Below are 20986 nucleotides of genomic sequence, written 5' to 3' on the forward strand. Positions count from 1 at the left end.
CCATTTGAATCAGGTACCGAAGCAGTTACATGCCCCAACCCCTCCAAAACAAAACAATACACACAAAACAAACAGTGAAGCTGGAACACGGGGCTGTGAGCTCGGTGCACTCTGCATGCTGACGGTTAGCAGAGCAGTGACATCTCTGAAAACATCTGAGCACTTTTGCAAACATGTTCTATGTTGACAACCTGACCAGACATGTGAAGATTACGGCGCGACATTCGCGGCTAAAACACTGTTAAAAGTGTAGCTGATGACAGAAAAACGGGGTATTTTAAAACTACACCACCACCATTGCTGCCTGTGATTTGAAATGCATTCTGGGATACTTGTCTGCCTCAAGTCCACACAAGCAATCGATTATCTAGGATCGACCTGTCTTGACTTACTTTGCACAGCAACCAATCAAATGTTAGAGAAGCTGCATGGCAGCGTTAACCCCGCCCACTTAGTTTGATGGGTGAGGCTGACAGAAAAAATTATTTCAAGTAGAGTGCCAAAATGAATAAAATAAATAAATCATTAAATAATTAATTAAATATGTCAATAATTAATTAAATGTGTCAATAATTAATTAAATGTGTCAATAATTAATTAATTACATGTGTCGTAAATATTTATGTAATTAATTATTTCCGATTTTAATTAATTATTGCCACATTTAATTAATTATTTAATGGTGTATTTAATTAATTCATTATGGCAGTCCTGGTGTTCCATAGGTGACTAGCATATTCAATTCAATAAAACTGAATTGAATTGAATGGGCAGAACCCACAGACTCAACTCTGCTGCTCAACCCACAAATGAATTTCTTCCTTAAACGTGTGGCCACATTTAAGGGGAAATAAACAGGTTTTGTAATTGGACAGGATTCACTGCAAAGAAGATTTAACCTTCCTCTCGTGTTAGCACCGACCCATTTTAAAGTTCAAATGCATTTCAAATACATTTGTTTATTGTATCAAGGCTTTTTGACTTTGTCAGGAACCTCTATTTCTTAAAATAAAACAAACAAAAAATCTTTTCACTAAATTATAAAAGGCCCTAGTTAAAATTATGACCTGTGTGTTGTTAGGGTCGGTTTCAACCCAGTTATAATATTATGAGTATAAAGCAATAATTAGAGCCAGAATGGAAATCATAAGTGAACTGTCAGCTGACACACTGACAGCTCCTCTCCTAATCATATGAGCTTCAGGGGATTCTTATTTTGCGTGTTTTTCCAGTAGACCTGCACAAAAACAAAACAAAACAAAGACGGCATGTTAAGACATGTGAGGTGAATTCACTCATTTGAGGGGCCATTTGACTTCCAGAGTGCACATTTACAATTTGCAGCATACAAAAAAGAGAAGAAGATTCACAGTGAGCCAAGTTCTGGATCATATTGTTGGTGAAAATGAAGGAGAGGACACAGAGCAGCATAGCGATTCAGATGGGCAGGTTTCTGAGGGGGAAGACAATGTGGACTATCATCCAGAAGACACAGACACATCTGATCAGAGGTGGAGGTCGCTGGTGCTGAAGCTGCCCCTGCTGAAAGATTCAAGTCCAAAAATGGTGATATCTTTTGGAGCTCAGTACCTCATGAGCAGGGCAGCTGCTGCAAATGTCATCAAAATGACCCCTGGAATCACAAGGTTTACTCTGACCAAAGTCAGTGACATCAAGAGATGTTTTGAGCTATTTATGCCATTGTCACTAAAAAGAATCATCATTACTATGATGAACCTTGAAGGGAAAAAAGTCCATGGCAGCATGTGGAAAGATATTGATGAGATACCTGGATGCTTTCATTGGTGTTCTTCTTCTTGCTGGAGTGTACAGATGCTGCAGTGATGCCACTGATAGTCTATGGGACGCATCGACAGGCAGAAATATTTTCCAGGCAACAATGTCACTTCACACATTTGATATCATTTTGATTCAAGAGACCAGAAACAACAGAGAGACCAGACTGAGGTCTGACAAGCTTGCTCCCATCAGGGATGTCTGGGAGAGATGGGTGCAGCTTCTTCTGCTGATGTTCATCCCAGGGCCAGAGGTGACAGTGGATGAATGTCTTGTCCACTTTTTGAGGAAAATGCCCCTTCCAGCAGTACATACCCAGTAAGCCAGGGATATACAGCAGAAAAATCTGGGAACCCAGTGATGCCAAAACCAACTATGCCTGGAATGTACCGATTTTCAGAGTACAAGCTGTGAGTGGCACCCCTGAGAAGAACCAGTTAAAATGTGTGGTCCTCAGTATGACCACTGGACTGCAGGGTCACAGTATCAGCTGTGATATTTTATTTATTTACCAGATATGACCTGGGACAAGAACTTCACAAAGGAAACAAGGGTGTAGCTGTATCATCAGGAAGTGATAAAAGCTCACAATTACCCACGACTATAACCAAAGCAAAGGAGGAGTGGACTTTTCTTTGTTTTTCAGTTTATATTAAAGGTCTACTGCTGAAAAGAAAAACCTTTTTTGGCTGTTCTTGATGTAAATATCTATGGGTCAAAATTGACCCGTAACACCATAGGTGTCATTAACATGAAAAAATCAATAAAACAGATTTAAGAGATGTGTCCTACACCCCTCAATAACAGTCAGGTAACACAAAACCTTATTATTTATTAATATGATTCTCTTGAGGTTAATTTTACTATTTGTTTTAATTGAAATTCAGTGAGTGATTCGTTCGTGCTACGATTCAGCACAGGAGGGAGGGGTGAGTAGCTCAAATGTGCTGTTAGCATGTTAGCAGAGCGATGCTACTGTGGACTGAGGACCTATTGTCTTGATGTGAGCTTCTACTCAGGGTTTTTTCTTCCAGTTCAGAGCAGAAATGTTTTTGTTAAGATACTGGATGTTGTGTTTCCCCCTTGAATAAGAATACTATGTATATCATGGGAAGCCTGCAGGAGCCTCAGCTTACTGCAACATGAATAAGGGAAGATTCAGGGTCACCTGATCCACCCGAACTGTATTATTTGTCAAAAGGAAACTTTTAAGGCTAATCTCAAAGGCAGAGACAGGAGTTTGAATTCATACTGGAAGCTGTTTCTACAGAAGAGGAGAGCTTAAGGCTCTGCCTCCCTCCCAACCTTAAAGTACTCTTGGAACCACAAGTAAGGCTGCAGCGTGGAAGAATATCAGAAAGACTTTGGATGAAATTTGGCCCTTCAACTGGATGAAGCAGAAGACATTGTTCAGAGTAACGTCAACAATCAAGGATAACTCAAGGATGACTTTTTGAATTTGATGCAATATGTTGTTGTTTTTTGCACTGACTGTGCAAATTAGTTTGTCATATAACCCTGTAAAGTCGGGGTGAGCCTGAATAGTTCAATACAGTTAATGCAGCACAATCAGGTCATTTTCAGAAATTCATTACAAATCATTCTTGTTAGTTGATGTCAAACGTTCAACACATTCTTCCTCTGGGCCACATTTCATCTCTATCCACTGCAATATTTGCACAAAGATTTAAGGCAAGATCATCTCAAATAACAGTACTGTAATGTAGTTGTCCACAGTCAGTGGGTCCTGGACAGTGTTGTCATTGTCACATACTAATATGTTAAATATAATGTTTTATACACCCGAGGCCTCAAGTGTCTTCTCGGCCATCGTCCTTTGGAAATGACATTTGGGACAACTAAACTAGAGAGGTCTCAGACACCGTTTCTTTGGGAACGCTTCCATCACAGCTTTGGCCATTAAAAAAAAGCATCATGATGTCCACGCTCTCCTGAAGAGCACTCAGATGTTTTTAAAATAGAAGTATCAAACAAAGGTTAGAGACCAATCTTTGCCCATTAATATAATAACATGTATAGAAACATATATAATGACTCTTCCCATTGACTTTTCTTTCCACCCACGTCCATCGAAACACAGAAATATGTTAAAAACCTTTGTTTTCATTAGAAGATGAAGATTTCGAGGGGCTGTGTGACGAAGGTGTGGACGCCACTTTCTGCAGCACTTCCTGGGAAGAGAACGTGGTTTCATTTAGGCTCCAAGTTAATGTCTTTGAGAATAATCACAGTGTCAGAGCACAGTGTAATGATGGTGGCTGGTTGAGTCCAGAATGACTTATTTATTCCCGTGTGGCTCTGAGCTCTCCCGTGCTACATTTATGCCATCTCTGATCACACATATGGTTGTTTAACTTTAAATGATGCTCTTAATGTTAAAATACAATCATTGCTGTTTTTAGGTTCACATATTTGCTGTTTTTTAGTGTTTTATAGTTCAAACTTCAAATGGCAAAGTCTAAATCTTTTATTCATCCTGAGAGCCTCATTCAGTAAAAATCTGTAATTTGTTTTTGTTGCACACTTACAGTAAAATAAAACAACTCCCAGATGTTGAGAGTAGTCCTTAAAAATTGGACATACAGCAGATTTTATGACACCTTTACAGCTAAAAACAACAACATAATTCCCAGCGGCCTGTTTAGCATTACATATTTTAAAAGAATTAAATCCTGCCCCTCGTCTCTTTGTCGCTCTCTGCACCACCACACTCTGTCTCTGAGCGTCTGTCCCCCTTCTTTCACATAATCTCACCTGTTTGTCCTCCTGCCTGTTCTGCGTGCGAGACAATCCCTCAGTCTCTGTCTGTCCCTCCTCGGATGTTTCCCACGGACCCCATCACACCTTCCCAGGGCATTGCAGTTCCTGGTTTTCCTGGCTTGAGTTATATCCTTGTTCTGTTGGTGGTTCCTGATCATGTATGTGAAAGAAATAAATCTGTAGTTCCTGTGAATGTTGCATTGAGTTTGCTTTTCTCCTTTAAGTGTCCTTTAATCCAGCTGTTAATCCAGATTGTGCGTTTCTTTGTTGCTGATGGGTTGGTCATCATCCACCATGGTTACTGTGGTAACCTCTCTTTGGTGGTCACTTCAGTTGTTATGAAAGATAAAATTGATCCTGTGTTTCCTCCTCTTCAGTGGGTCATGTCTTAAAAGATAACATCATGTTGTACTAAATAAAATGCTGAAATATATAAACCACAAACTGGTCACGCAGCAAATCATCAGCAGTGTCGCTGTCTGCCTTACAATCTGAGTCGCCTCCTGCTCGCTGTTAGAAACACTTCATATGTCAGTGTGTGAAAGTGAGAAAAAATAAAACACAATATATATTTAATTGCACATGCATTAATTACCTGGACACAAAAAAATTCCAGATTTAGAAGGATTTTAATTGATTAGTTTAAGATTTTGAGCAAACAAAAATGAGTGAAAGTGTGATAACAGCTGATTGTCATTAAGAGAACAAAGCCTTCTTAAATAATTCTGAGGACTGAAATGTTAACATGTCTGTTAAACAGTAAAGCAAATACAGACAGATGTATGGAGAAAAAAAATCTAATAAAAATAATACCTTAAAAAAACCCTCCTGATGTCCATAAATATAGTGAAATAAAAGGTTCTTAAAGTTATAAAGTAACACGTCAGGTAAAGTTCTTCATGTTTGTACTTGAGTAAATGTGTTGATCTAGTTTCCAACAGCTGCAGCAAACACATGGAGCAACACAACGAGAACACACAGTGAGGTGAAGTGAGTGAAGTGGATCAGGTTCTCACCACTGCAAAACACACCCACACATGTGGTGGGAGGAGCAGTGGGAGGAGTGGTGGGAGGAGCAGTGGGAGGAGCGCTGGAAGGAGTGGTGGAAGGAGTGGTGGGAGCAGTGGTGGGAGAAGCAGTGGGAGGAGCAGTGGGAGGAGTGGTGGAAGGAGCAGTGGGAGGAGCGCTGGAAGGAGTGGTGGGAGCAGCAGTGGGAGGAGTGGTGGGAGGAGCACTGGAAGGAGTGGTAGGAGGAGCAGTGGGAGGAGCGCTGGAAGGAGTGGTGGGAGCAGCAGTGGGAGGAGTAGTGGGAGCAGCAGTGGGAGGAGCGCTGGAAGGAGTGGTGGGAGCAGCAGTGGGAGGAGCACTGGAAGGAGTGGTGGGAGGAGCAGTGGGAGGAGAGCTGGAAGGAGTGGTGGGAGGAGCAGTGGGAGGAGTGGTGGGAGGAGCAGTGGGAGGAGCGCTGGAAGGAGTGGTGGGAGCAGCAGTGGGAGGAGTGGTGGGAGGAGCACTGGAAGGAGTGGTAGGAGGAGCAGTGGGAGGCTGCTGGAAGGAGTGGTGGGAGCAGCAGTGGGAGCAGCAGTGGGAGGAGCGCTGGAAGGAGTGGTGGGAGCAGCAGTGGGAGGAGCACTGGAAGGAGTGGTGGGAGGAGCAGTGGGAGGAGTAGTGGGAGCAGCAGTGGGAGGAGTAGTGGGAGCAGCAGTGGGAGGAGCGCTGGAAGGAGTGGTGGGAGCATCAGTGGGAGGAGCACTGGAAGGAGTGGTGGGAGGAGCAGTGGGAGGAGTAGTGGGAGCAGCAGTGGGAGGAGCGCTGGAAGGAGTGGTGGGAGCAGCAGTGGGAGGAGTAGTGGGAGCAGCAGTGGGAGGAGCGCTGGAAGGAGTGGTGGGAGCAGCAGTGGGAGGAGCACTGGAAGGAGTGGTGGGAGGAGCAGTGGGAGGAGTAGTGGGAACAGCAGTGGGAGGAGCGCTGGAAGGAGTGGTGGGAGGAGCAGTGGGAGGAGAGCTGGAAGGAGCAGTGGGAGGAGCAGTGGTTTGTAATGAACTGTGTGGGGAGGGGAAGGTAACAAAGCCTGGTGGTGTCCCTGTAACTGTGTCGCTGATCCATTTCTGGTACTGGGACACAGGAGTGTAGACTGAAGGAGATGAAATGCATCCAGGCACAATGAGAACTCCGCTCTGCAGCCAGACTGATCCACTCTGAGTCATGAGTGGTGCCCCCAAAGTAAGCTGTGGAAAGACAGAATGTTATCAGGACAGATGTGTAGCTGTTAGAGGTCGAACTTTTTCACCTCATAAAGTTTGAACTTTGTTGATAGTTTTGTTACAAACTGCTGAAATAAATTAAGGGAGCCATTGATCATCCCAGTATGACACAGTCAGTAAAACTTCATGGATATGAACCACTGTGAATCCACTTCAGCTGCTTTGGTGCAATGAAAGTGACGATTCCACAGACAGAAAGTGTCAGACAGCTCGTTTAAAGGAATCAGTTTCATCAAATAAATTTGATTTTTTTTAAAACAACCTCTGATAAACATGAATATTAATATTTATGGACAATTACAGCAAAACAAGTAAACCAAAGTGTGACTAAAGGTGAGATTATCTCAGAGACTGTCAACAACAGATTATAAGAAATAAAGTTGTGCTCACCAAACATGAATCCGTCTGTTTAATACAGATGATGCTGTCTGTGATCCCTGGACGGCTGGCTGTGCACACATTGTTTCCCACTATTGGTACTTTTGCCTCCTGCAGGTTATTGCTGAAGATGCCACCTAGTTGGAGAGTATTTAGACATCAGGCTTTTCTAAGGACTCCAACACAATACTGTAAAATCAAATGAATATTTTATGATTTACCAAGGATACCAAAGCCGATGGCCCAGCTGCTGGTCTCATTGTTGAAAGTGCTGTTTCCTGAGGCTAAGCAGATCGGCCAGATGTAGTCTGTGAAATTCACAGGAGCCGACAGCTTCAGAAGACAAATGTCGTTCTCAAGAGTCGACGAGTTGTATCCAGGATGGCAGGTGATGTTTACCACTGTGCGATTCACTTCATTTGGGTTTGGACCTGACAGGCTGTTCCGGCCCAGATAGACCACCAAGCTGCTGGAGTCCAACTGGTAAAATCTGTTTTCCAAAGGTTGCATGAAAGTGTCAGACAGTTCAGTGCAGGTTAAACTGGTTAGTTTGCAACACTGTGGTGAAGGTTACAGAGGTGCTCTCTGTTGGACTGGTGCAGAGCGTGGTCAGAGTGCATCAAGGTTAGCAGAAAGCTTTACAGTGTGCAGGGATATCAGCCATAGAGCTCATGTAACATCTGTTTACATGTTGTTGAACCGAGCAGTGAGGTGAGGTCAGCTGATCACAGCTGCACACAAAGAAAACACAACAAATGACTTTTTCTCACTGAGTCTTTTCTCCATGTTGCATTGCTGCACCTGATCTTAGTTTCAGTGTTCATTCATGACCTCACAGAGGTGCGCAGTTGTATTTAACAGCAGCAGCTTTGCCATTTAAAGTTTTCATGCTAACCATCTTATGACATCAACGAATGAGGTCAATGTTTTCATTTGACAGCATAACTATGACCAATGAACACCATGAAATCCATGGAAGGACTTTATAGTCTTGGATGAAATGAAATGAATGTGGCATCAGGTTTGATTGTTGTGGAGACAGCAGCTTGTTGTTTTTAAATGGCCTGTGTTTTTACACATTCACACACTGGTGATGGCAGCTACATGTAGCCACAGCCAGCCTGGGGCGCACTGACAGAGGCGAGGCTGCTGGCGCCACCGGGCCCTCTGACCACCACCAGTAGGCAGCAGGTGAGGTGTCTTGCCCAAGGACACAACGACCGAGACTGTCCAAGCTGGGGCTCGAACCGGCAACCTTCCGATTACAAGGCGAACTCCCAACTCTTGAGCCACGATCGCCCGTTTTTAAAAGAAGTGAGAAAATATTAAAAAAATATCTCTAGTAATTATTTACTGCTCATAAATATTACACTTCACTTTCACCATCATATTATTCCTCAACAAAGTGTGAACGTGTAGCAGTAACTCACGTTGGTGCAAATGCATCTGTCAGCACCCACTGCTCGTTGATCAGAGACCCTCCAAAAAGACCATTGAACACTCCAACAGCTTTTATATCAGCGAACCAGGGCCAACTTCCTGGTGCTGCATCAGTAGGTCCTGTGATGTTGCTGCTGCTGTTCACAGCCCTGCTGCCACATGCTGAGAAGAGAAAAGAGAGCACAGTTTAACAGCGAGTGCACAGATCACCACATAAAACCAGTCAGAGACAGAGATCACACTGATCAGTGCATCCTGAGCGCTGGCATTCATGTGGATGTTATTTTGGTGCACGTGACACACAGATGTTCCTCCTCTGAGTCAGACAAGTGGAAGATTTTACTGACAAAATCATTTCACAGCTGAAAGAAAAACCAAACGTCAGCGCACTGAAACAAGTGTGGAGCTCACTGTGCACATGATCACTGTACAGCTGACAGAAGGACGACAAGGTTCACATGTCTTTGGATGCTTACCAGGCTGCTGTGAGTGACAACCTGAAAATGAGAAAACAGACAAATCTGTTAAAGCAGTTCACAGAAAACATGTGAAAGTAAGCAGTGATGTTTTTTCCAACTTGAAGAACTGATCAGAAACTAAACAGAACATTTTTAGGGGGAGCCAGTTAATCTTTAGGTTTCCATGTGTTTAAAACAGCTAATAATAAAATCTGCCTGTTTGCCCTGTGAGCATGGGGAGGCCCAGCCTGGGGAACCTTACTGGAAACAGCCAGAAGTTTCCTTGTGATACAGTTTCAGTGCTGATTGGACGATCACGCTGAGGACGTGATCTTTCTAAACGAATCAAACAGAGCTCTGCTGCAGAGTCACATGACAAGTGTCCTCTGATGGTGGGCGGGTCCTCTTAGAGATGTAATGTTGTAAATGACCCGTGAACCAAGTCCCTCATTTATTAAGCAGTTACTAAAGTAATTAACTCTTTACTGGTTATTGTGACGTCTTACTGGTTATGTGACGTCTTACTGGTTATGTGACGTCTTACTGGTTATGTGATGTCTTACTGGTTCCCTGAAACAGGTCAGCGATGATGGCAGTGAGTTCGTCTAACTTGAGAACTGATCACATACTAAAGAGAACATTTAATGCTGACTGTTGTCAAACCTTGAAACAATAACCTACCAGTTCATCTTTAAGTCCCATTTCTGTGTTTTACAGAAAGAAAACAACATGTTTGCAGAGACAAACTCCAAACCAGAGTCACCTCTGTTGTTGCTGTCAGACGATGTGTTCCTGATCAAATGATTCACAGATGTTCTCACAGTGGACTCACTGAACTAACAAACATGACAACAGGACATGTCTGCACTGTGTCAAAGACAGAAACTGTTGGTATCAAATAAAAACGTGTGGATTACTGTGAACATGAAGCAGTGACTGTGGCTGATGTGCTCGGGTTACATTCTAATATTAAATATGATGCTGAATGACATCAACACTAAACAGACTCTCTCCTCGTATCCAGGAGGAACAACATTTGTACCTGTAATTCATTTCTCCCCTGATATAATCTCAATGAGAAAATAGGAGAAAAATCTTTTTTCTCACCTTTGCAGAAGAAAATGATCAGCACAGTGAAGCAGCACACAAACTGTTGCAGAGCCATCATTAACTGCAGCTCTTTCACATCATCTTAGACTTTAAATATCTGAAGTTCATGTTGAGCCCCGCCTGTTAACAGTCATCAGGGCCCCACCAAAGAATCAGGTCAGACTCGTTGGTCTATGTGCTTTTTGACTGCAGTTATGCATGACGCACGGAAATGTGGAGCAGGTTTTTAATTCAGTTTTATTTATACAGCATCAAATCACAGCAACAGTCACCTGAAGGTGCTTTATGTTGTAGAGTAGACCCTACAATAGCAGGTGAAGCCAACTGCCCACACAGACTGTAATCAGACCTCATCAGTTTCTGGTAGTTCTGCACACTTTAAGAGAAACATGACACTTTGTAGGTTACAAATAATCCTGTTAAATTAACACCACAGGAGGTCAGTGTGTGAACATGCATCTCTATGTCTGTGTGTGTGTCACTAGTGGGTGGGTGGGGTGGATCAGGGGCTGGCTGGGCCTTGGCCTCGGTGGGACATGGGCACCTCTCCCCACTGGACACTTCTGCCCCTCCCTGGGATGCGGGGGCTTGTCTCTTACAGGTGTAGCACTTGGATACATCATGCATCTCTATTTGCTTTTCCTCTGATTTGGTTTAGTGACACGCCCACTCTGCTCACAGGATTTCTACTCGGGTTTAAGCTCAGCAGGCTCTCAAACCTGGGTCTTCAGCACAGCAGGTGGGTGTCTGGGAGTAACAGGTGAGGTAAAGAGCTGGACAGTGAGTGACCGCACTGACTGAATAACATAACAGGTTGATGAAGGATGACGAGGAGAGGTCCAGGTTACGTACCACACAAGAACTCCCCCCAATGAAAATCCAGAAGTGTGGGACCCCTGAGTGTTCTCCATACAATCCCAGTCCTCACCACTTTACTGTTCAAGTAGCACAGACAAACAAAAATCACCCACATGACAATGTTTGTTTGTGTTTTTAAATTTTAATGATTGTGAAACAAAACTGTATTTTCTATTAACTGAAGCCGTTCATTGAACTCTCTCTCTTTCTGTCCACACACGCGGCAGCACTGCAGCCATCACTTTGTATTTAACACCAATCAAATTATTTATGTCCTAGGAAGAGATGAAGGAAGGAATAAAACATGTGGTAGCCATAAAAATATGATATTTATAAAATTAACATATTTCACAACTCATTCATTTTCAAGAATTAAAAAACGATTTCATTATTAAAAATTTTGTGGTGTTTTTCTCATTTCAAACCAAAACAAAGTTTTACTTTTTTATGGCCGAAACTGCCTTCTGTTCGTGGCCTTTGCCCCTGATCTGGGCCTTTTTCTTGCCAGAGTCCTGGACTTGTGGCTCACAAGTGGGACACCACATGAGTTCACCATTTTTTCAATCTCCACCGAGTGTCATGCTCTAGTCTTGTCTCTTCCTCCTCTTCCTCCTCCTCCTCAGATGACAAAGCTCCTCAGAGCCTGGCAAAAATTCCTTCCCTTCTTCGTTGTCAGGAATATTGTTGTGTTCACTTCATGGTGTCTGTGCAGAAATGACCAGTAAGAGCAGGCTGCATTTAAAACCACTGTAAATGTCTAAGGTGGAGCTCCAGCTATATATGTGCTCATTTCCTCCAAAACCTATTTTCCCTTATTTTGAAGGCAGAGGTTTAGATCTATCAGGTATTCATGGGAAAGCATTATAAAATGTTAGGATTACAGTATATCTGAAATATGTGATTACAATAGGACCCAATGGGACCATAAATATGAGGCCGGGCTTTTTGAACAACTTTGAGTCAGACATTTAGCCCTTCTAGCACGCTCTCACCCAAAATGGTCCTTTGGCTCAGTTTTTGATTCTCAATATATCATTTTAAAGACAAGTTGCATGAAACTTGGCCAGGATGTGTTTTTTAAGATTATTTTAAAAATTCAATGAGCCCCTCTATGGTGTGGTGTATAGAAAAGGAGACTGGCGTATATGCCTACACTCTTTACCCTGGTAATTTTTAGTTGTTGTAATGTCATCAAATAGTGATGCAGATACCATTTTGTCACATGTACCAAGACAGAGCACTGACCACTGCTCTCTTTCATGGAAGTTCAGCACTGTGAGCCAAACCCAGCACTGCACACCAAAGGACACCCTCAGCAGGTCCACCAGAGCTCCCACAGCTTTGCTCTCAGGGGCTTTGAGCTGTTTTGGAAGCAAAACACAAAATGTGATGAGGAGAGCAGCAGGTTACCTGCTACTCAAGAACACCCACTTCTAGAGGAGGTAGGCAGAGCTAGTCCACACAGAGAAACACTTTAAATGAAAACAGAAGCTAACATTAGATTTATAATATTTGTTAAAGTGGACTGACAGATACAATGATGACTGTCTGGCTTTGGTATTTTGTTTGTTACTAAACTAATATGCAAATGAAATGCTGCCAATTACACCTCTGACAAATATGTGGAGTGTCTGGTTCTGCGTATGCAGGAAGCTGTACTGGGAGAATTTTAAATATTTTCTCTGAAGTCTTGAATATATGATGTGTGTATTGATGCGTAAACAGCCACATTTACCCGTAATGAACCTCTTTGGCTCGTGCTCCTCAGCTTCACATGAGCATATAGAAGTGTGCAGTTATATTATGAAGAACATAACAGAAAATAGCAGCAATAAGAATGAAGAGAAAAAAGAGAAAAAAGTGTGAAATATTCAGAGAATTTAAGATTGTATTTACTCTTTGTGTAAAACTTGTGCAATGACCAAGGAGTTTGCAAAGAAAAGCATCTGGACTTCTTTGAGTTGCTTGAAGACGTTTCACCTCTCATCCGAGAAGCTTCTTCAGTTCTAAGGGTCAGTGGTGGAGAGTCCCAGATTTAAACCCAGTGGGAGTATCCCCCCAAAGAGGCACAAAGGACCCCCTGATGATCCTCTAATCACATGAGCCAAGGTGTGAAAGCGGGTGTGGGTCACAATCAGCCAGGGTTTCGGGTGAGCTCATGGTGAAACCCTGAAACTCTGGCTGATTGTTCCCAAATGCATTTGGGAACTAATCTTTCTAGCAGTGAAAACAGTGTCCATCCTCTCCCTGCTCTCCTCTCCTCAGCCTCTCTTTGCTGCCTCATGCTGTGGGTGGCTCACTCTTCCTCGCTGTTGTTTTGGTCACCCACTGCTGCACTTGGTCCTGGAGTGTCCTCAGGGAGAGAGGATGTTAGGACAGGCCTCTGTCCTCTCACCTCAAACCAGGGCCAAGTAGCAGCAGTGGGCTTCCCACTGACCCCCTCTCCTGAGCCTGGATACTTGCAATCCTAAAGGCAGAGGAAATCAAAAATGACAGCAGGCAAATAAAAACACCACAACAACTCTTAGTAATTGCACATTTATTAACTTGTGTTCCTAAGAATCATCTTCTGGATAACACACATACGTACTTTGTATTCTTTAAAGTTATCTCATGTCTTCTGGCCTGCAAGGGGGTGACTTTCCCCTGCAGGCCCATCTTCTCCAGAATTGTCCTGATCACACACAACAAATAAGAGAAGAAAGGAAACCATGGCAACTATGTTAATCCTTAAGCCCAAAGGTTTTCACAGCAGAACACCAGAGGAACACCGTCTGGACATCACAGGTTCTGTACAGCAGTGAGTCGTTTGGTACCAGGCCACAGAGTTGAGGCTCCGCTGTGAAATTTATGGTTTTCAGGGGTTTTATCGTTTACTCGGGTTCCCTGGGTCTTTCCCGTGTTGTAGTGGTGTGTCTTATTTTGAAAGAAATATTTACATGTTCCCATAGTGACCAGAGAGCATTAAGTGGCAGAGAGGATGTTACTCTCAAACAAACTTTATTTATTCACATACACAATTATACAGAGTACAACATGTAGTGAAATTCTTGGTTTCTTGGTTTTAACATGGGGGATTATCATGAAGTTAATATATTGTTAGTGCTTATTTAGTGCTTATTGTTACTTTTTTAAATATAGTTTGCTTCCAGTCTAAGAAAGGGCCAACTTTGGTCAGAGGCTGAGAGGAAACTGCACGCTCTGTCCAGAGAACAGGAAGCGTGCAGACAGAAAGTGAAACCAAGCAGAGTTGTTTTGATCGAAACTACGTGTGTCTGTGTGACGTACGGCAGGACTAATTATTTTAGCTTGCAATGTTTTCAGAACTGTGGGTGCTCGTGTCTCCGTTTCCTGAAATGTACATTAAAGATGATTTTTTTGAGCTTTGACCACACTGAGTCCAGTTTTTCTCTGTCGGCAAAAGAATTCAGAAAAGAACCCAATATGGTAAATGGCCTGTATTTGTATAGCGCTTTTACTAGCCCCGCCTAAGGACCCCAAAGCGCTTTACATACCCAGTCATCCACCCATTCACACACTGGTGGAGGCAAGCTACAGTTGAAGCCACAGCTGCCCTGGGGCAGACTGACAGAGGCGAGGCTGCCATATCGCGCCATCGGCCCCTCTGGCCAACACCAGTAGGCGGTAGGTGAAGTGTCTTGCTTAACAACACGACCGCTATAACAATTTAACTTTTGTACAACCAGATTTTCACACACTTACATTTGGAAGTGTTTTCCTCTCCCACTCTCACTACTGAGTCATCCGCCATTGTTATGAGAAAAATTATTCTTGTTCTAAATTTATGCAAAACTACTCTCCTGTGTAACCTGCAATTAATCGTGGGATATGTTGGGCCACAAAGAATCCACCAGACCATCCTTCAAATCTGGGGAAATAAAGGACACATCTGTCCCCACATTGGGAGGACTCTTTGAATTAGGACAGTCTTCGTCGTGTCGCTGTGACATAATTGCCCACAAACGTGGCCTTCGAAGCATGAAACCCTGAATTTGGACATAGCATGTGTATTCAGGCCAGCGTCTCCCTTGTACCTCTCCCTGTGAGTGTAACACACACACACACACACACACACACACACACACTTATTTAAGGGAAAAAAAAGCATGACTAAACTGACAGGACGTAACAAATGGATGAGCTTACAGATGACTATCTTGCTTTGGTATTTTGTCAAACTAATATGCAAATGAATGAAAGCTGCCAACTCTTCACACCTGCTGCCAAACACACATCTGACAAACATCTGGAGGGTCTGGTTCATACAGTCAGCTGTGCTGGGATCCTTTTAAAAAAATGAAACTGCTCTAGGAGTCGGTGCTTTGGCCTGAACAGCCTGTCCAGGAGTCAGAGATGGTTTTTAAAAACTGTCTTCTCTCATTTTCTTCTGTGTGTGATGTGTGGTAATGTCAGAGAGTCCACACTAAACAGTCATTAGAAGGAAGCACACAGAACATGCACGTACACATTATTTTATCATTTAATATTCTTTACAGGGTTTATCTTGCATTGAACATGTTTGTCATCACATTGACCTTTCTGCTCCCTGGTCTAGTTCATTTTATACATAAAGTGTCCAGGTGATACATGTTGAGGGAAGATGAGAACATAGCAGGTTAATTGCATGCATGCTTACAATACACATAAATTTAGTAGCAGGTCTGAGCGGAGGCCCAAGTGTCTTCTGCTTCATTTCTGAGACCAGCGGCAGTTTACTCTACTTAGTGATTGGTGACGAGGGTCAATAATTAGGCCTAAGGGACCCTGAGGCTTGAAGTTTATTACCTTAAAAGGCAAGTGTTATAGAATAGAGAATTTATATGTCTGTTTATAGCCATTAAAATGTACAAGATGTACCCTTGTCTGTCAACAATGTATTTTTAATTTCTGCTGACGTACGTGGGGGCGTGATCCTCATTGCTATAAAACCTGCATCCATTGTATTTTCATCAGAGGAAGACATATGCTGATGTTGCCTCTCCTGGGTTAATAAACTCATCGTCTGATTGCATTTTTCTGGGGCCTCCGTCATTTGTTGTCTGGTCTACAGCTGATTGATCTCGCTTCACCGCCATCCAACAGGCAATACAACACTGTACCATAAAAACAATGAATGAAAGACTGCATGTCTAACACATGAGAACATCTCCAAACCTGCAACACAGAAATACGGGTCTGATCTGTGTGTCACCTGCCAGGACACCTCTCCTGACGAAGGAAAAAAGAGTGCACGCTGTTAAAAAAACTGCCGCGAGTACGCTCACAAGCCGCTAGCGATCAGGCTAACTTAGCATGCTAACATTTCAGCTGCGTTCTCGGCTAAAACTCATTAAAAACGTATATTAACAAACTCCGCCCTCCACAAAACTTATCCCGAACGAGTCTCGTAACGACAAACAAAAACGCGGCGGTTCGGCTGTATTCACGTTGCAGCTTGTGGTCTGAACAAACTTTAATTAGCAGAGAGCAACGTGGCAGTGACTTACCTCCGGCCATGCTGAAAGGAGCTGTGACCGGGGCACACATGCACGCGCCTACGTCACCACGCAGCGCACGAACGCACACAGACTCAGATCACACAGGTGGGAGAGTGAGATGCAAAATGAAGTATGTAATTAAATAAAGGGTGTGTTGGGTGAAATTCACAAGTATTTAACACATATGTTACACTAAACAACCAAATCCAACGTGGTGCCATTTTTGTTATTGGTTGACATTTCTCCACCAACAGGTGGAATAGGTTTTCTGTCTTTACTGTTTTCTCGCTGTTCTGAGAAAATGCTTTTTTAAAGCATTTCTTAACGTGACGATAGTATTTAGCATCACTAATACATATTTTTTTTTATCATAACTCTGTATTTAGCGCCCTGTCATTCAAATTGAAAAACTGGTGTATACTTTGAAGTCCAAACTTTCAACACGGGCTGAAATAGAAGCTGTGTCCAAATTCATGGGCTGCATCCTCCTGAGGCCGCATTTGTAGTCCGATTACGTCACAGCGATGCGCTGAAGGCTGTGAGGCTTTGAAGGCTTTCCAAATTTGTAGACTCCTCCGAATGCAGCTGACAAATGCGTCCTCCTTTTCCCCGTGTCCTTCTTGGCCCACCATATCCCAGAATTCATAGCGCGGCCCAGTCAAACTCCAGTTTCGAGCAATGGTGGCCGCTACTAAGTTTTAAAATTACTCTTATTAATCTTTCTGGGTCACAAAATAAACTTTTAACATATTTTCATGCGAGAAAGTAGCTGTGTAAACATCAAATATCTGCTCGGTTTATCAAGATATCACATATTTGCAAAAGTGGAGACGTCTGTTACCCACCAGCTCGATAGCTAGCCGAGAGCTCGAAGGTCACTGAAGCCGCCGAGACCAGCACAACTCCCGGCACATCATGTTCAGATCACCGCGGACTTTCGCTACTCAGGTTAAACGCAATATATAAGTCATTTAGACAACCTAAAAATGTTATTGTTGGGCTTTTTTCTGTGTTTTATCAACACGTTCTCACTCCCAACTCGTCAAATGTGTGACGCATGGTCAGGCTCCCTCTGCTTCACTTATGGACGCGCAGGGTACCCCCCTCGCGTCGGGAATTGACGTGAATGGTCCTCCTATTGAATACTATAGAGCTCCTCAAACGTCGTTTATTGACGACAATAGATTGCCGCGGAAGTGCCTGTTGTCGGTATATTTAGACATTTTCCAAATCACATTGTAACGACCTATACTGAATACAATAAATTATATAATGCAGGCAACTACCTGAGAGAAAATTACTGCAGATAAAACTAATTACAGGCTGTTACTTTTGTATCGGTTATTGCACTGATGCAGTGAGTGATGTATGCTGGGTAATGGCACAGCTGCGATTGGGTGAATTTATTGCACCGGTTTTATAAACTGTTCTACAATCCTTTTCATATTTGGAAATCCTTATACATTTTTAACCTGTCGATCATTCTGCTACAGCTGTAGCTGTTAGGAGGCCTGGGTCGTTGACCCAGGGTTTTTGAGTTTGTTATATTATTTATAATTTCTAGTCTTTGGTTTCTTTGAGTTCTGTCTTATGGTTTTTGTCTCTGTCGTCTCTAGTTGCTGTCTCCCCTGTCAGCTGTATCCCCTTGTCTAGTTCGTGTCTCTGTGTATCCTTAGTTGCTATATCCCCGTGTCCAGTCAGTCTGTGTCTGTAAGTTCAGTCTGTGTTGTGTTTCCTGTTTTACTTTGAAGGTCTCTGTCTTTTCTCAGTGTGTTCAGGTTACGCTTCTTTGTCTCGTTAGTCCTGATTTGCCCCAGCTGTGTTTCCCTCCTGTTGCCCATTCCCTGATTACTCCCTCTGCGTATTTAAGCCCTGTGTTTTTCCTGTGCTCTCTGTCGCGTTCTACCGTTTACCATGCTGTGTGTTCTGTCTGCTTGTCTGAGTTTATTTGGAGTCTCAGTTTTGTTACCTTTTTTGAGTTCAGCATTAAAGCTGTTTTGAGTTCACCTTTTTGTCTCCGGAGTCTGCACTTTGGGTCCTATTCCTGTCTGCACACAGCCTGCACCTAACAGAAGAACGCGACCAGAAAATGGACCCCGCAGACTCTTTTTCCTCAGAGGACAACGCTGAGATGGAGCGAATGGTGAGCCTGCTTGACCGCATTGCCCAGTCACAGGATTTACGGACTATGGCAGTCGGGTTAAGTGCAGTGGATGCCATCATTCGGCATAACCCTCAGCTTTGTCAGTTTGCCAAAGATACTAAGTTGGATCGCACCATTACTGCCTGGAGAGAGCAAGTCAAGGCTAGTGAGCTTGCCCTCTCTCTCACTAACTCTTCCTCTTCGCTGCCCCACTCCCCACCTGCCTCAACACTGCCACGGACTTCCTCTCCCTCGCCACACCATCCGGGACCTCGTTCACCTGCCTTTTTCCTGGCAGCTATGTGGTCGGAGGATGAGGAGGTGGTCTCCATGTCTCCACCAGTTCCTGTTCCCTCATCCCGGAGGAAACGGCGCCCTCGCCACCGCCACTCCTCTCCTCCGTCGCCTGTTCTGCAGCCTGTTCCCGCTGGAGGGTCCGAGGGGCCCGTCCAGCCTCCTGTTCCCGCTGGAGGGTCCGAGGGGCCCGTCCAGCCTCCTGTTCCCGCTGGAGGGTCCGAGGGGCCCGTCCAGCCTCCTGTTCCCGCTGGAGGGTCCGAGGGGCCCGTCCAGCCTTCGTCTGCCTCGCCTGGAGGGTCTGAGGGGCCCGTCCAGCCTTCGTCTGCCTCGCCTGGAGGGTCCGAGGGGCCCGTCCAGCCGCAGCCACCTGTCTCCGCTGGAAGGTCCGAGGGGCCCGTCCAGCCTTCGTCTGCCTCGCCTGGAGGGTCCAAGGGGCCCGTCCAGCCTTCTGTTCCCGCTGGGGGTTCTGGAGAACCGCACCAGCCTTCTGTCTCCGCTGGAGGGTCCGAGGGGCCCGTCCAGCCGCAGCCACCTGTCTCCGCTGGAGGGTCCGAGGGGCCCGTCCAGCCGCAGCCACCTGTCTCCGCTGGAGGGTCCGAGGGGCCCGTCCAGCCGCAGCCACCTGTCTCCGCTGGAGGGTCCGAGGGGCCCGTCCAGCCTCCTGCCTCGTCAGCTGGGGATCTTGGAGGACCCACCCAACCCATCCTCATCTCTACTGACGGTTCCGGGGAGACCGTTCAGCCACCACCTGCGGCTCCCACGCCGTCGCCTGCAGCGCCACCATCTGTTTCGTCGCCTCTGGCTTCTGCCTCGCCGTCGCCTGGTCCAGCTCTGGCTTCTGCCTCGCCGTCGCCTGGTCCAGCTCTGGCTTCTGCCTCGCCGTCGCCTGGTCCGGCTTCGGCTTCAGCTCCGCCTGTCCGTCCTGTCCGGCCTGCACGTCCTGTTCGGCCGCTTTCCGGGCCGATGATTGGGCGTCCTCGCCGTCGTGGACGGCCTCCTGACCTGCTCCGTCGCCGCCGGTGCCTCCCGCCCGGCCGGCCCCCGGAACGGTTTTCTGGGCTCTTGGGCCGTCGGCCTCCTGACCTCCTTCGCCTGGGTCGCCGCTGCTGCCCTCTGCGTGGCCGGCCTCCGGACCTTCTTCGCTTGCCTCGCCGCCGTTGCTTTTCGCACGGCCAGCCTCCTGAACTACCCAGGTTTGGACTTTGGTGCCGTCAGCCTCGGGGCGGCCCCTGAACTTTTTTTTTTTTTTTTTTGAACTGTCGTGTGCCTGGTTTTGTTTGGTTGTTTTCTGGGCTCCAGTGTTTTCCGTTTTGGTTTTGGGGTTGTGTTTGGTTTGTTTCGAGCCCTCGGTCCTGTTTCCCCCACCGCCCGCCCTGCTTGGGTTGTTTTTCGTTTTTGGTGGTTCTGGTTTGGGCTGTCTGGAAGCCAGCCCTTAAGGGGGGGGGGGTACTGTTAGGAGGCCTGGGTCGTTGACCCAGGGTTTTTGAGTTTGTTATATTATTTATAATTTCTAGTCTTTGGTTTCTTTGAGTTCTGTCTTATGGTTTTTGTCTCTGTCGTCTCTAGTTGCTGTCTCCCCTGTCAGCTGTATCCCCTTGTCTAGTTCGTGTCTCTGTGTATCCTTAGTTGCTATATCCCCGTGTCCAGTCAGTCTGTGTCTGTAAGTTCAGTCTGTGTTGTTTCCTGTTTTACTTTGAAGGTCTCTGTCTTTTCTCAGTGTGTTCAGTTTACGGTTCTTTGTCTCGTTAGTCCTGATTTGCACCAGCTGTGTTTCCCTCCTGTTGCCCATTCCCTGATTACTCCCTCTGCATATTTAAGCCCTGTGTTTTTCCTGTGCTCTCTGTCGCGTTCTACCGTTTACCATGCTGTGTGTTCTGTCTGCTTGTCTGAGTTTATTTGGAGTCTCAGTTTTGTTACCTTTTTTGAGTTCAGCATTAAAGCTGTTTTGAGTTCACCTTTTTGTCT

General features: G+C 45.0%; 1 protein-coding gene across 1 annotated transcript; it reads right to left on the reverse strand.

The window, feature by feature from the left end:
* Nucleotides 1-5505: 5505 nt before the first annotated feature.
* Nucleotides 5506-10295, reverse strand: LOC120438468 (mucin-2-like). Its single transcript, XM_039608855.1, has 7 exons — nt 10223-10295; nt 9134-9154; nt 8648-8819; nt 7439-7707; nt 7230-7354; nt 6291-6803; nt 5506-6207 (listed from the first exon to the last, which is right to left on the reverse strand). The coding sequence occupies exons 1-7, from the start codon at nt 10281-10283 to the stop codon at nt 5506-5508; spliced, it is 1863 nt and encodes a 620-aa protein (XP_039464789.1). The 5' UTR covers nt 10284-10295.
* Nucleotides 10296-20986: the final 10691 nt, after the last annotated feature.

The sequence above is a fragment of the Oreochromis aureus genome, linkage group 3, assembly GCF_013358895.1.
Source record: "Oreochromis aureus strain Israel breed Guangdong linkage group 3, ZZ_aureus, whole genome shotgun sequence".
Classification (NCBI taxonomy): Eukaryota; Metazoa; Chordata; class Actinopteri; order Cichliformes; family Cichlidae; genus Oreochromis; species Oreochromis aureus.

Bases quoted from the DNA above. Each gene is read 5' to 3' on its own strand.
- LOC120438468 (XM_039608855.1), bottom strand. From the start codon at position 10,283: ATGATGGCTCTGCAACAGTTTGTGTGCTGCTTCACTGTGCTGATCATT. The intron at 9,155-10,222 runs GTGAGAAAAAAG...TCTCATTTTCAG, and splicing joins GATCATTTTCTTCTGCAAAG to GTTGTCACTCACAGCAGCCT. The intron at 6,208-6,290 runs GCTCCTCCCACT...CACTCCTTCCAG, and splicing joins CTCCCACCACTCCTTCCAGC to TGCTCCTCCCACTGCTGCTC.